A 14,365-nucleotide genomic window follows, 5' to 3' on the forward strand; every position below is an offset into this window, starting at 1 on the left:
GGATTCCCTAAAGGTTAATTTGCACAATGGTGAGGAACGCAAATGCAATGTTAACATTTATTTCGAGAGGACTAGAATGTGAAAGCAAGGATGCAAAGTTGAGGCTTTTTCAGACACTGGTAAGATCTCACTGGAGTATTGTGAGCAGTTTAGAGAACCTTATCCAAGAAAGGATATGCTGATATTGGCGAGGATTCAAAGGAGGTTCACAAAAGTGATTCCAGGATTGGAAGGCTTATCATTTGAGAAGCATTTGATTGTTCTAAAAGTGCCTATACTCACTGGAATTCAGAAGAACAAGGGCGATCTCATTAAAACTTATCTAAACCCAGAGGACTCGACCTCAGAATAGAGGGATGTCAGTTTAGAATGGAAATGAGGAATTTCTTTAGTCAGAGAGTGATGAATCTGTGGAATTCATTGCCACAGGCAGTTGTGGAGGCCAAGTCACTTAAAGCAGAGGCTGATAAATTATTGGTTAGTCGGGACATGAAGGGCTGTGGGCAGAAGGCAGGAGATTGGATCTGAGAGAAAAATTGATTAATCATAATGGCAAAGCAGACTCAATGTGACAATTGGCCTAATTCTGCTCCTATAACTTATGGTCTTACGGCTGTCTGACTGTAACGTCATTTATCGGTTTAAATTCCATCATTACTCTACCATCTTACCCACTGATCAATATTGCCATAGAGTCTCAGAGTACCTCCTAACTGCAGTGTTTCCAATTTTGTCATTTGTGAATTTACTAATAATACCTCCCACATGCACATAGAGGAGTACAACACAGGAACAGGCCATTCAGCCCACAATGCTGAGTCGATCCAGCTAAAAAGCAAATCAAAAACACCCAAACACTAATACCTCCTACCTAAAATGTCTGTATCCCTTCATATTCCTTACATCCATGTGACTATCAAAATGTTTCTCAAAAAGCCACTAATGTATTTGCCTCTACCACCGAACAAGGCTGTGCATTCCAGGCATCCACAACTCTGAGTAAAAAAACTTATCTCTCACATCCTGCTTGAACCTTCAATGCATGCTGTCTGGTATCAGACATTTCAACCCTGAGAAACAGATACTCTGTCTGCTCCACCCATGCCTCTCAAAATTTTATAAATATCTATCAGATTTCCCCTCAGCTGCCAGCACTCTGGAGAAAACAACCCAGCCTCTCATGATAGCACGTGCCCTCTAAATCAGGCCGCATCCTAGAGAGAACCTTTTTTGCTCTCTCTCCAAAGCCTTCCCATAGTGGGGCACACTGAGCTACGCAATACACCAGATGTGGCCTAACCAGAGTCTTATAAAGTTGCAATATAACCTTTTGACTTTTGAACTCAATGCCTCAACTAATACAAACTAACATCCCATAAGTATTCTTAACCACCTTATCAACCCGTGTAACCACTTTCAAGGAGCTATGAACCTGGATCCCAAGATCTCTCTGCTCAGGAACACTGTTAAGGATCTTGTCCTTATCAATATACCGTCTCCTTACATTTGCCCTACCAAGGTGCAACACCTCACATTTATCTGGGTTAGACTCCAACTGCCATTTCTCTGCCCATTGCTCTATGTCATACTGTATTCTTTGCCAGTCATCTACACTCTCCACAACTCCACCGATATTGGTATCATCCGCAAATTTATTAACCCACCCATCTACATTTACATCCAGGTTATTAATACACATCACAAACAGCGGAGGTCCCAGAACAGATTCCTGCCGAATACCATGAATATATAAAACAAACAGCAAGAGCACCTGCACCTTCATAGTAAACGGTATAAGACCATACAATATAGGAGCAGAATAATAATTTCTACCTACAGCACCTATAAAAAGTATTTACCCACTCGGGAAGTTATGTTTTATTGTTTTGCAACATTGAATCACAGTGGATTTAATTTGGCTTTTTTGACACTAATCAACAAAAAAGACTCTTTTGTGTCAAAAAAAAACTACAAATTGGTTTAAATTGATTATAATTATTAAACACAAAATAATTTATTGCATAATTACTCATCCCCCTTCAAGTCAGTATTTAGAAGATGCATCTTTGGCAGCAATTACAGCCTTGAGTCTGTGTGGATAGGTCTCTTATCAGTGTTGCACATCTGGACACTAATTTTTCCCGATTTTTTTTTACAAAACTGCTCAATCTCAGTCAGAGTGCATGGGGATCGTGAATGAATGGCCCTTTTGCAAGTCCAGCCACAAATTCTCAATTGCAGTGAAGTCTGGACTCTGACATGGCCACTCCAGGACAATAACTGTTGTTTTTAAGCTGTTCCTATATAGCATTGGCTTTATGCTTGAGGTCATTGTCTGGCTGAAAACAAATCTTCTCCCAATTCACAGTTCTCTTGCAGACTGCATCAGGTTTTCCTTCAGGATCTCCCTATATTTTGCTGCATTCTTTTTAGTTTCTACCTTCACAAGCCTTCCAGGGCCTACTGTAGTGAAGCATCTCCACAGCCAACACTATGCTTTATGGTAGGAATGGTGTGTTTTTGATGATATGCGGTGTTTGGGTTATTCCAAACAAAGCATTTAGTCTGATGGCCAAAAAGCTCAATTTTGGTTTCATCAGTCCATAGAACCTTCAATCAGCTGAATTTAGAATCTCCCACGTGCCTTCTGGGAAACTCTAGCAGAGATTTCATGTGAACTTCTTCAACAGTGGCTTTCTCTTTGCCACTTTCCCATAAAGCTGCACAGATGAAGCACCTGGGCAACAGTTGTTGTATGCGCTGCTCCTGCCAATTCAACCACTCGATCTTGTAATTCCTCTGGAGTTGTCATAGATCTCTTGGTGGCTCCCCTCACTAGTCCCTTTCTTGAACAGTCGTTAAGTTTTTGAGGACAACCTGCTCTAGGCAGATTTACATCAGTACCATATTCTTTCCATTTCTAGATGATTGACTTAACTATACTCCAAGGGATATTCAGTGACTTGGAAATTTTCTTGTCTCCATCTCCTGACGTGTTTTTCAATAACCTTTTTTGGAGTTGCTTGGAGTGTTTTGTCTTTATGGTGTAGTTTTTGCCAGGATATGGACTCACGAGCAGTTGGACCTTCCGGATACAGGTGTATTTTTACTACATTCAATTGAAACACCTTGACTGCACATGGTGATCTCCTTTTAACTAATTACGTGACTTCTGAAATCAATTGGCTGCACCAGTGATGATTTGTGTGTCATATTAAAGGGGGTGAAGGTCCTATGCAATCAATTATTTTGTGTTTTATATTTGTAATTAATTTAGATCACTTTGTAGAGATCTGTTTTCACTTTGAGATGGAAGAGTCTTTTCTGTTGATCATTGTTTTTTTTAAAAAAAGCCAAATTAAATCCCTGTGATTCAATGTTGTAAAACAATAAAAGTGAAAATATCCAGGGAGCGGGGTTGATTACTTCTTATGGGCTCTGCATATGGCTGTTTAACTGACAGCTCAAGGGTAGCAGAATTAGGTGTATTTCCCCTTAAAGGAGGGTGTTAACTCACTCCGTGTATTACACTCACTTAGATTTCTTTTCGTGTTCACTGAGTTTTGAAGAGCAAGTAACACAGTTTGGAAAACAGACCCTAGAGCCCAACTTGTCCATGCCAACCAAGTTTCCTTTTCGAGTTAGACCCATTTGGCTGCATTTGAACAATATCCCTCTCAACCAGCAGTTCCCAAAGTGAGCGATATCACCACCCCTCCCCTGGAGGCAGTGGGAGGGGGCTGAGTAGTGAGGGGGCAGCTGAGGAATTAATTTAAGAAATTAATTAGTTATTATAAGTATTTGATTCCTTGTGTATCATAATTGATCACGATGACCATATGATCACTTCGTCTCTTACCAACCCATTGTTCTTTTAGACCATGGTTTGCAAAGTGTGTGATATTGCACGCCCCCACCCCCGGGGGGGGGGGCAGTGGGAGTTTCTAAGGGGGCAATAATGTAAAGGGGTTGTGGGGTTCAGTTGGTAGTTTTAAACTCCACTGCCCTGGGAAAAAGTTGTGGCCATTCACCTTATCAACGTGCCTTATGATTTTATATCCCTCTGTGAGGTCAACCTTCAGCCATCTAAGCTCCAGGAGAAAAAGCTGAATCCTATGCAATCTCTCCTTGTAATTCATGCTATCCAGTCTGGAACATCCTTATGAATCTTTGTTGCACCATTGTTCTTAATGACATTGTTCATAGAGTTAGACAACCAGAACTGCTCACAAGCCAATGGGAGTAGTAGTTCCTCTCATGGGGTTCTTCTTCTCCTCACCTACCACCCCACTAGTCTCCTTGTCCAGCACATAATTCTCCATTATTTCCGCCATCTCCAATGGGACCACATCACCAAGAAGATCTTTCCCTCCATCCCCACTTTCTACTTTCCTCAGGGATTGCTCCCTACATGCCCACTTGCCTCTCCCCACTGACCACCCTCCTGGTACTTATGCTTGCAAACAGAATAAATGCCACACCTGCCCCTACGCTTCATCCAGGTGAGGCGACACTTCACCTGTGAGTCTGTTGGGGTCATCTACTGTATCCAGCGTGGCATCCTTTATTTTGGTGAGACCCAGTGTAGATTGGGAGGCCACTTCACTGAGCACCTATGCTGCATCTGGCAGAAAAAGAGGGAGCTCCCGGTGGCCACCATTTCACTTCTATTTTTCATTCCCGTTCTGCCATGTCAGTCCATGGCCTCCTCTAACTGCCACGATGAGGCCACACTCAGGTTGGATGAGCAACACCTTGTTTTCCTTCTGGGTAGCCTCCAACCTGAACATCAATTTCTCAAACTTCTGATAATTGCCCCCTCTTCATCATACCCCATTCTCGTTTCCCTCTCTCACTTGCCCATCATCTCCCTCTGGTGCTCCTCCCCCTTCCCTTTCTTCCATGGTCTTCTGTCCTCTCCTATCAGATTCCCCCTTCTGCAGTCCTGTATCTCTTTCACCAATCAACTTCCCAGCTCTTTACTTCACCTCCTCCCCCTCTCCCGGTTCACCAATAACCTACATCCTTGTACTTACTCCCCTCCCCCCCACCTTCTTACTCTGACTTTTTTCTTTCCAGTCCTAATCAAGTGTCTTGGCCAGAGACATCAACTGTTTACCCTTTAACATGGATAGTGCCTGGCCTGCTGAGTTCCTCCAGCACTTTGTGTGTGTTGCTTGGGGGAAGTAGTATTACATTTTAATGGACTACAGTACACTCAGCTCCAACAACCTGGGTTCCATTCTGGCCTCTGTCTGACTTACATGTTCTTCCTGTGACTGTGTGTGTTTCTTCTGAGCACCCAGGTTTTCTCCCACATCCTAAAAAGAACATGCAGGTTTAAAGGTTATTTAACCACTGTAAGTTGTCCCCAGCATAGTGTGGTGGTAGCATCACTAGGAATGTGGGAATATCAGTCACATGGACTATCAGTGGGTTGGCATTGACTCAGTGGCTTCCTATGTTGTAAGGAAATATGGAAATTGAATATTTGGTCTGCAAACTGTGGAATACAGGAGTTATTGTAATGTGAGGGTGACACAATAGAATAGAGGTTAGCATAATGCAATTATAGCACCAGCGATTACCGACTGGGGTTTAGTAACTGCTTGTAAGGAGTTTGTGCATCCTTCCAGTGACCACATGGGTTTCCTCTGGATGCTCCAGTTCCCTCCCACATTCCGAAGATGTTCATTTAGGGTTTGTGTGTTGTCTTTATGGCAGTTATTTAGTTTATAATATTTTCGCTTAGTAATTTGTTTGTTAGCATTCTAGTTAAAGTTAGGATTGTTTAAAGTTGTCCGTGAGATAGCGCGGCGTGTGATGATCCGGTTTTGCCGCGTCCTGTGGGAAGATACCGGTTTGGGAAAAACGGGAAGGTGGGGGCCGACATGTGCGAGCGCAAGCAGCAGCAACGTTTTCTCTCTACGCACCAGAAACATAGTGAAGGCAACGCTGTGAGTTATGAGATAATCGATATGTTGAATAAAATGTTAACACCGATCCTGTTAAAAGTAACGACGGTTGATAAGGTTTATGCTTTCGTTAGTTAAAGAGTTGCGGATAGTTTGCGTTGAAGTGTATTTAAAGCAGTCAATGGTGTAGGTTGATTCTGATTATGCTGCACTTTAATGTAATGTAGTTGTAGTTTTACCTTTGCAAGTATTTATGATGTAAATGTAATATTAAGAAGGAAACAACTGCTGTACAAATCTTGTATTGTTTTATCAACAGTTTTCACCATACGTTAATGTGGAAGAGTGAACAATAAACGGTTAATCTTACTGTGATCCTGTCGTCATTGACAAAGGTTTATCTCGGTGTTTAGTTCAGCGTTATCTTACATGCCGAACGAGAACATTGCAGTGAAAAAGCGGCATTATCAGGTGTTTCAAGTGCTGCAATGACAACTCGATCCAGCGTCAAGTCGTTGCCATCCAGTGACAGGGGCAGTAGGACATCATCAAGTAAGGCCGCCCATGCAAGAGCTAAGGCAGAAGCGGCCAAGGTGCGACTGCGCTACGCCAGACAAGAAGCAAAATTGAAAATGGAAGCGGCTGCCAGAGAAGCTGAAAACCAGAAGGAAGCGGCTGCCAGAGAAGCAGAAAACCGGAAGGAAGCGGCTGCCAGAGAAGCCGAAAACCAGTTGAAAAGGACAAGGATAGCGGTAGAGTTAGAAGTGCTGACGCTGGAACGAGAAAAAGCTGCTGCCAGGGTGGAAGCAGAGTTCATAGAAGATGCTGAAGAAATGCAAGATCTGGTTGACGTAAAATCTACTTCAGCAAAGACCAGATTGGAACGCACAAGCGACTATGTCCAATCTCAAACGGACTGGAAGATTCGTTCTTCCACTCCATACTTACTTGATTACACCCCACGTCATGAGGAGTCCCAGAGAGGCCCAATTGCATCACATGCATCCAAGGAAGACAATTTACCCTTGCAACTCTGCGATGAAGTCAAGAATGAAAGGGCTGATGACAAATACTTCTCGACACCAAACTTACCAGATTTGGCGAGAAGAGAGGCAAAGGCTGAATTCAGAACAGCAAAGTCCATGACAGAGGTACGCCCTCAGTCATATACCCGCCAACATATTTCCCCAGCCTGCATGCCACTTGCGATTGAACCCCTGGCACAGTATTTAGCACGACGAGATCTCATCACTTCAGGACTATACCAGTTCGATGACAAACCTGAAAATTACTGTGCACAGTACGCCACATTCACCAACGCTATCGACGGAATCCAGCTCAGAGCAACCCAAGAGTTGGATCTTATGGCGAAATGTCTGGGGAAAGAATCATGCGAACAGGTGAGACGCATACGTTCGGTGTATATCAACAACCCCGAGCTAGCCTTACGCAAAGCGTGGGAGAGACTTCGGGAGGGCTATGCGGCCCCCGAAATTATTGAAGCGGCGCTATACCGACGTCTGGAAAACTTTCCTAAGGTGTCAACCAAAGATCACAGATTAAGGGAGCTTGGAGATTTACTCATGGAGATTCAAGGCGCCAAAGAAGGTGGAAACTCAACTGGGCTAGTATACCTAGATACTCCATCTGGGATTAGACAAATCGTGGACAAACTTCCATTTGGGCTGCAGGACACGTGGGTGTCTGTTGCCTCAGAGTACAAAGAAGACCACAATGGTCGATTTCCTCCCTTTGAGTATTTCACTAGTTTGTGTGCAGGGAGGCGAAGAAGCGAAACGACTCTAGCCTCATGGGTCAAGGAAGCAGTACAGTTTACACCAAGCCAGATATATCCTCTTTGAATAATTTCAACATTAATGAACCCATCTCAGTGCTTAAGACTGAAGTCTTTACAACTAACCACGACCCTAGCAAGAATTGCCCATTGCATAACAAACCCCACCCCCTCAGAAAATGCAGAAAGTTTAGGGAAAAACACCTTGAAGAGAGGATGGCCCTTCTCAAGGAGAAAAGAATATGTTTTAAATGCTGTTCCTCGACCTCTCACTTTGCTAGAGAGTGTACGATCGCCGTGAAGTGTCCGGAATGTGATAGCACTAATCACGATCGGGCTATGCATCCAGGCCCGTTACCACAAACCGACAACGCTCCTTCACCCCCACAACAGGACGGCGGGGAGGGAGAGGCTCACTCCAAGACAACTGTTGTCAGCTCGAGCTGTACAGAAGTTTGCGGTCAAGCTCAGTCAAGCCGTTCTTGTTCAAAGATCTGCCTCACTAAGGTGTACCCTAAAGGAGCCAAAGACAAGGCCATCAAAGCCTATGTAATTCTGGACGATCAGAGCAATCGCTCACTAGTCAGTCCAGAGTTCTTTAACTTGTTCAACATTGAGAGCAGTTCCCATACTACCTTAGAACTTGCTCAGGCAACGCGGAAACTAATGGAAGGAAGGCAGAAGGCTTCCAGCTCGAGTCGCTGGATGGTAAAGTCGTCATCTGTCTCCCTCCACTCTTAGAGTGCAATGAAATTTTGAATAACCGTACTGAGATCCCGGCACCAAGTGCGGTACTACACCAGCCACATCTCCACCACATCGCCAAACACGTCCTAGAACTGGATCCAACAGCAAAAATACTCCTGCTATTAGGAAAAGATGTTCTTCGGGTGCACAAGGTTAGGCAGCAGGTCAATGGACCACACGACGCCTCCTTTGCGCAACACCTGGATCTAGGCTAGGTGGTGATAGGAGAGGGGTGCCCTGGCAATGTACACAAACCAACGGTTAGCACACTCAAGACCAATGTGCTAGAGAGTGGCCGCCATTCAATTTTTCAATCCCGCACAAGTATCACGTGTATCAAGGAAGCACGACAAGGCTTTAACAAACGTAAAGTGACTGAGGAGACGCTGGGTCAGTCAGTCTTCGCTCGAACTGAGCATGATAATAAACTTGCTCAATCAGCTCAAGATGCCATTTTCTTAAAAACAAAGGACACCAAAGTCTTCAGAGATGAAGCAAATAATGGGGTCGCCCCACTGCCTTTCAGAGAACCACGCCAGTGCTTGCCAAACAACAAAGAGCAGGCAGTCAAGTGGTTCACGCCCTTGCAAAAAACCCTGAAAAGGAAACCTGAGATGCAGCAACGCACCCGATTGACCCACGAGGTACTGTGCACACTAATGGCAGAGGTCACAGCCATTATAAATGCACGACCACTCCTACCCGTGTCTTCTGACCCAGAAAACCCCTTCATACTCTCGCCATCAATGCTCCTTACGCAGAAGGCGGGAGCCCCCCCCCCCCTCCACCAGGGGACTTCTCTGATAAGGATTTGTACTTAAAGCAATGGAGACAGGTCCAGGCTCTGGCAAATCGGTTCTGGTCTCGCTACATTCCCTAGCAGGGATGGACACGTCAGGAAGGTTGAGTTGAAAACTACCGACCAAGGTGATGTGAAAATTTACCAAAGGCCTGTTACAGAAGTCATTCTACTTCTACCTAAGGACTGATCAGAGACTAAAGTTTTGTATTATGTTCATTGTGACCTTATGAAGGTCAAGCGGGGAGTGTGTTGCCTTTATAGCAGTTATTTAGTTCATAATATTTTCGCTTAGTATTTCATTTGTTAGCATTCTAGTTAAAGTTAGGATTGTTTAAGGTAAATTCATTGTCTGTGAGATATTGCGGCATGCGATGACATCACATCCGGTTTTGCCGCGTCCTGTGAGAAAATACCGGTTTGGAGAAACGGGAAGGTGGGGGTCGAGACATGTGCGAATGCAAGCAGCAGCAACGTTTTCTCTCTATGCACCAGAAACATAGTGAAGGCAACGCTGTAAGTCATGAGGTAATTGATATGTTGAATTAAAATGTTAACGCCGATCCTGTTAAAAGTAACAATGGTCAATAAGGTTTATGCTTTCGTTAGTTAAAGAGTTGCGGATAGTTTGCGTTGAAGTGTATTTAAAGCAGTCAATGGCGTAGGTAGATTCTGACTGTATGCTGCACTTTAATGTAATGTAGTTGTTGTAGTTTTACCTTTGCAAGTATTTATTATGTAAATGTAATATTAAGAAGGAAACAACTGCTGTTCAAATCTTGTATTGTTTTATCAACAGTTTTCACCAAACATTAATGTGGAAGAGTGAACAGTAAACGGTTAATCTTACTGTGATCCTGTCGTCATTGACAAAGGTTTATCTCGGTGTTTAGTTCAGCGTTATCTTACACGCCGAGCGAGAACACTGCAGTTTGTGAGTTGTGGGGATGCTATGTTGGCGCCAGAAGTGGCAAACTTTGTGGGCTGCCCAGCACAACCCTCTCTGATTTGATTTGATACAGACGTTGATCATATGGTTAGTCAGAGGCTTCTTCCCAGGGCTGAAATGGCTAGCACGAGAGGGCACAGTTTTCAGGTGCTTGGAAGCAGGTACAGAGGAGACGTCAGGGATAAGATTTTTACGTAGAGAGTGTTGAGTGCGTGGAATGGGTTGGGGGCGGTGGAGGCGAATACAATAGGGTCTTTTAAGGGACTCCTGGATGGCTACATGGAGCTTAGAAAAATAGAGGGCTATGGGTAAAGCTTAAGTAGTTCTAAGGTAGGGACATGTTCGGCACAGCTTTGTGGGCCAAAGGGTCTGTATTGTGCTGTATGTTTTCTATGTTTCTATGTTACATATTTCACTGTATGCTTTGATGTACACATGACAAATAAAGCTAATCTTTAATGTTTTGAGTTAGTGCTGGATAATGCCCATCATTCTGAAACCATCCAATGTGAGTGTTATCATTTACTGGGAAAACAGAGTTCTCATTTACTCACCAACTGAAGTCTTCTAACTGATTGCTTATCCTGTGAATGTTTGACAATCATGCCTTGTTTCTGCAGATCTACATCTGTCACATGGAAAAAACTGATAAATTAGTGGGAATATCTATTTTTAATTAAATTATTGGCAACAATTGTGGAATGATGTGACTTCTACTTGCGGGTAGCCAGAAAATTAGTGGAGCCTCATGCATCTTAAGCAGAACATTTTTTTAGTGATATCTATTTTTAGTTGAAGCCCTTTTAAAAAGGATGCCATTTTAATTAGATTTTTAGGGTTGTTAACAAAGGGATATCCATAGTCTCTTTATGTACTGATTTGAGTTATTGAGATATATTGTAGCGGTGTGCTACAAACAGCGCTAAAATTACGACACGGAGTCGGTAACTGCAGTCGAAGGAAAAACTTTATTCGAAAACTTCAGCCTCACTTTTAAGCCTCTGTCAACCGGCCCCCCATGGCGAAGAGGCTCCAAAGCTCTGTGCTCGCAAACCCCCGTAGGCTATCTAATTGTGAGTCGGTTCGCATACGCTAGGAAATGAGCCGCCACATAACCCCCCCCCAGAACCGGCGATACACCCCCCAATGTCCACAGCCTGGGCCAGAACCTGCTTGGGAGGTCGGCCTCTGCGCCGAGGCGCCGGAAACTCGGCCGGTTGCGCCAGGTCCACATGGGCCGGCTTGAGGCGGTCCACCGTGAAAACCTCCTCCTTCCCCCCAACGTCCAGCACGAACGTGGACCCGTTGTTCCGGAGCACCGTAAACGGCCCCTCGTATGGCCGCTGCAGCGGTGGCCGATGCCCGCCCCTTCGTACAAACACAAACTTACAGTTCCGTAGGTCTTTGGGTACGCAGGTCGGGTGCCGCCCATGCTGTGAAGTGGGTATGGGGGCCAGGTTACCGAGCTTCTCGCGAAGTCTGCCCAGGACTGCAGCGGGTTCTTCCTCTTGCCCCCTCGGGGCTGGTAGGAACTCCCCGGGGACGGCCAGGGGCGCGCCGTATACCAACTCGGCCGACGAGGCGTGCAGGTCGTCCTTGGGCGCTGTGCGGATGCCGAGAAGGACCCAGGGAAGCTCGTCCGCCCAGTTGGCTCCTCGCAGGCGGGCCATGAGGGCCGACTTCAGGTGACGGTGGAAACGCTCCACTAGCCCGTTCGACTGTGGGTGGTAGGCAGTGGTGTGGTGCAGCTGAGTCCCCAAAAGGCTGGCCATAGCTGACCACAGGCTGGAGGTGAACTGGGCGCCTCTGTCGGAGGTAATGTGGGCTGGTACACCAAAGCGGGATATCCAGGTGGCGATCAGGGCTCGGGCGCAAGATTCGGAGGTGGTGTCGGTGAGCGGGACCGCCTCTGGCCATCTTGTGAACCGGTCCACGATAGTCAGGAGGTAACGCGCTCCGCGCGACACTGGCAGGGGGCCCACGTTATCCACATGAATGTGGTCGAAACGCCGGTGGGCGGGATGGAACTGCTGCGGTGGGGCTTTGGTGTGCCGCTGAACCTTGGCCGTCTGGCAGTGCATGCACGTCCTGGCCCATTCACTGACCTGTTTGCGGAGTCCGTGCCAAACGAACCTGCTGGAAACCATCCGGACAGTTGTCCGGATGGAGGGATGCGCCAAGTTATGAATGGAGTCGAAAACACAGCGCCGCCAGGCTGCGGGGACGACCGGACGGGGCTGGTTGGTGGCGACGTCACAGAGTAGGGTCCTCTCACCTGGGCCCACGGGGAAGTCCTGGAGCTGCAAACCAGAGACTGCAGTCCTGTAACTCGGAATCTCCTCATCTACCTGCTGTGCCTCTGCCAGTGCCTCAAAGTCTACCCCTTGGGAAAGGGCATGAACGGTAGGGCGAGAGAGCGCATCCGCCACGACATTGTCCTTACCCGAGACGTGCCGGACATCCGTTGTGTATTCAGAGATGTAGGACAGGTGGCGTTGCTGGCGGGATGACCAGGGGTCGGATGCTTTCGTAAACGCAAAGGTAAGCGGTTTGTGGTCCGTGAACGCGGTGAAGGGCCGACCTTCTAGGAAGTACCTGAAATGCCGGATTGCCAGGTAGAGCGCCAACAGTTCCCGGTCAAAAGCACTGTACTTGAGCTCGGGTGGCCGCAGGTGTTTGCTGAAAAACGCCAGGGGTTGCCAGCGACCTGCGATGAGCTGCTCCAGCACCCCACCGACTGCCGTGTTTGATGCGTCCACTGTGAGGGCGGTAGGGGTGTCCATTCTGGGATGTACTAGCATTGCGGCGTCAGCCAAAGCTTCCTTCGTTTGAACGAAAGCGGCGGCGGACTCCTCGTCCCAGGTAATGTCCTTGCTCGGACCCGACATCAGGGCGAACAGGGGGCGCATGATCCGGGCAGCTGAAGGGAGGAAGCGGCGGTAGAAATTGACCATACCTACGAATTCCTGAAGGCCTTTGACCGTGGTGGGTCGGGGGAAGTGGCGGACCGCATCTACCTTAGCGGGCAGAGGGGTTGCCCCGTCTTTAGTAATCCTGTGGCCCAGGAAGTCAATGGTATCAAGTCCGAACTGGCATTTGGCAGGGTTGATTGTAAGACCGTACTCACTCAGTCGGGCGCAGAGTTGACGGAGGTGGGACAGATGCTCCTGACGACTGCCGCTGGCTATGAGGATGTCATCCAAATAGATGAACGCGAAGTCCAGGTCCCGTCCCACCGCGTCCATTAACCGCTGGAACGTCTGTGCGGCATTCTTCAGGCCGAACGGCATGCGGAGGAACTCGAAGAGGCCAAACGGGGTGATGAGAGCCGTCTTGGGGACGTCGTCAGGATGCATCGGGATTTGATGGTACCCTCGGACAAGGTCGACCTTGGAGAAGATCCGGGCGCCGTGCAGGTTTGCCGCAAAGTCCTGAATGTGCGGCACAGGGTAGCGGTCCGGTGTGGTAGCCTCGTTCAGCCTGCGGTAGTCGCCGCACGGTCTCCAGCCCCCCGTCGCTTTGGGCACCATGTGCAGGGGGGAAGCCCAGGGGCTGTCGGACCGCCGGATGATCCCCAATTCCTCCATTCTCTGGAACTCCTCCTTCGCCAGTCGGAGCTTGTCCGGGGGAAGCCACCGAGCACGGGCATGGAGGGGTGGTCCCTGTGTCGGGATGTGGTGCTGTACGCCGTGCCTGGGCATGGCTGCTGTGAACTGCGGTGCCAGAACCGATGGGAACTCCGCCAGGACCCTGGTGAAGTCGTTGTCGGACAGCGTGATGGAGCCGAGGTGAGGGGCTGGCAACTGGGCCGCGCCCAGGGAGAACGTCTGAAAGGTCTCGGCGTGTACCAGTCTCTTCCTGGGCAGGTCAACCAGCAGGCTGTGAGCTCGCAAAAAATCCGCACCCAGAAGCGGTTGGGCTACGGCGGCCAGTGTGAAGTCCCACGTGAACTGGCTGGGGCCGAACTGTAGCTGCACCTGACGGGTGCCATAGGTCCTTACTGTGCTGCCATTCACGGCCCTCAGGGGGGGACCCGGTGCCCTGCTGCGAGTGTCGTAACTTGTCGGAGGTAAAACGCTGACCTCAGCCCCAGTATCGACCAAAAAGCGGCGTCCCGACCTGCTATCCCACACATACAGGAGGCTATCCCGATGGCCAGC

General features: G+C 47.5%; 1 protein-coding gene across 4 annotated transcripts in view; it reads left to right on the plus strand.

Annotated features, from left to right (window-relative positions):
• LOC132407081 (transmembrane protein 145-like) overlaps positions 1-14,365 on the plus strand; it is a 74,177-nt gene that overhangs the window by 6,244 nt on the left and 53,568 nt on the right. Inside the window, exon 2 of one of the 4 annotated variants that reach the window (XM_059993358.1) lies at positions 6,235-10,803. The exons of the other annotated variants lie outside the window; for them this stretch is intronic. Within the exon in view, the coding sequence (XP_059849341.1) occupies positions 6,404-7,777 (1,374 nt within the window). The 5' untranslated portion in view covers positions 6,235-6,403 and the 3' untranslated portion in view covers positions 7,778-10,803. Of the gene's footprint in view, positions 1-6,234; positions 10,804-14,365 lie in introns of those variants that run through there. 4 annotated transcript variants of the gene reach the window in all.

The sequence above is a fragment of the Hypanus sabinus genome, chromosome 2 (genome assembly GCF_030144855.1).
Source record: "Hypanus sabinus isolate sHypSab1 chromosome 2, sHypSab1.hap1, whole genome shotgun sequence".
Taxonomy (NCBI): Eukaryota; Metazoa; Chordata; class Chondrichthyes; order Myliobatiformes; family Dasyatidae; genus Hypanus; species Hypanus sabinus.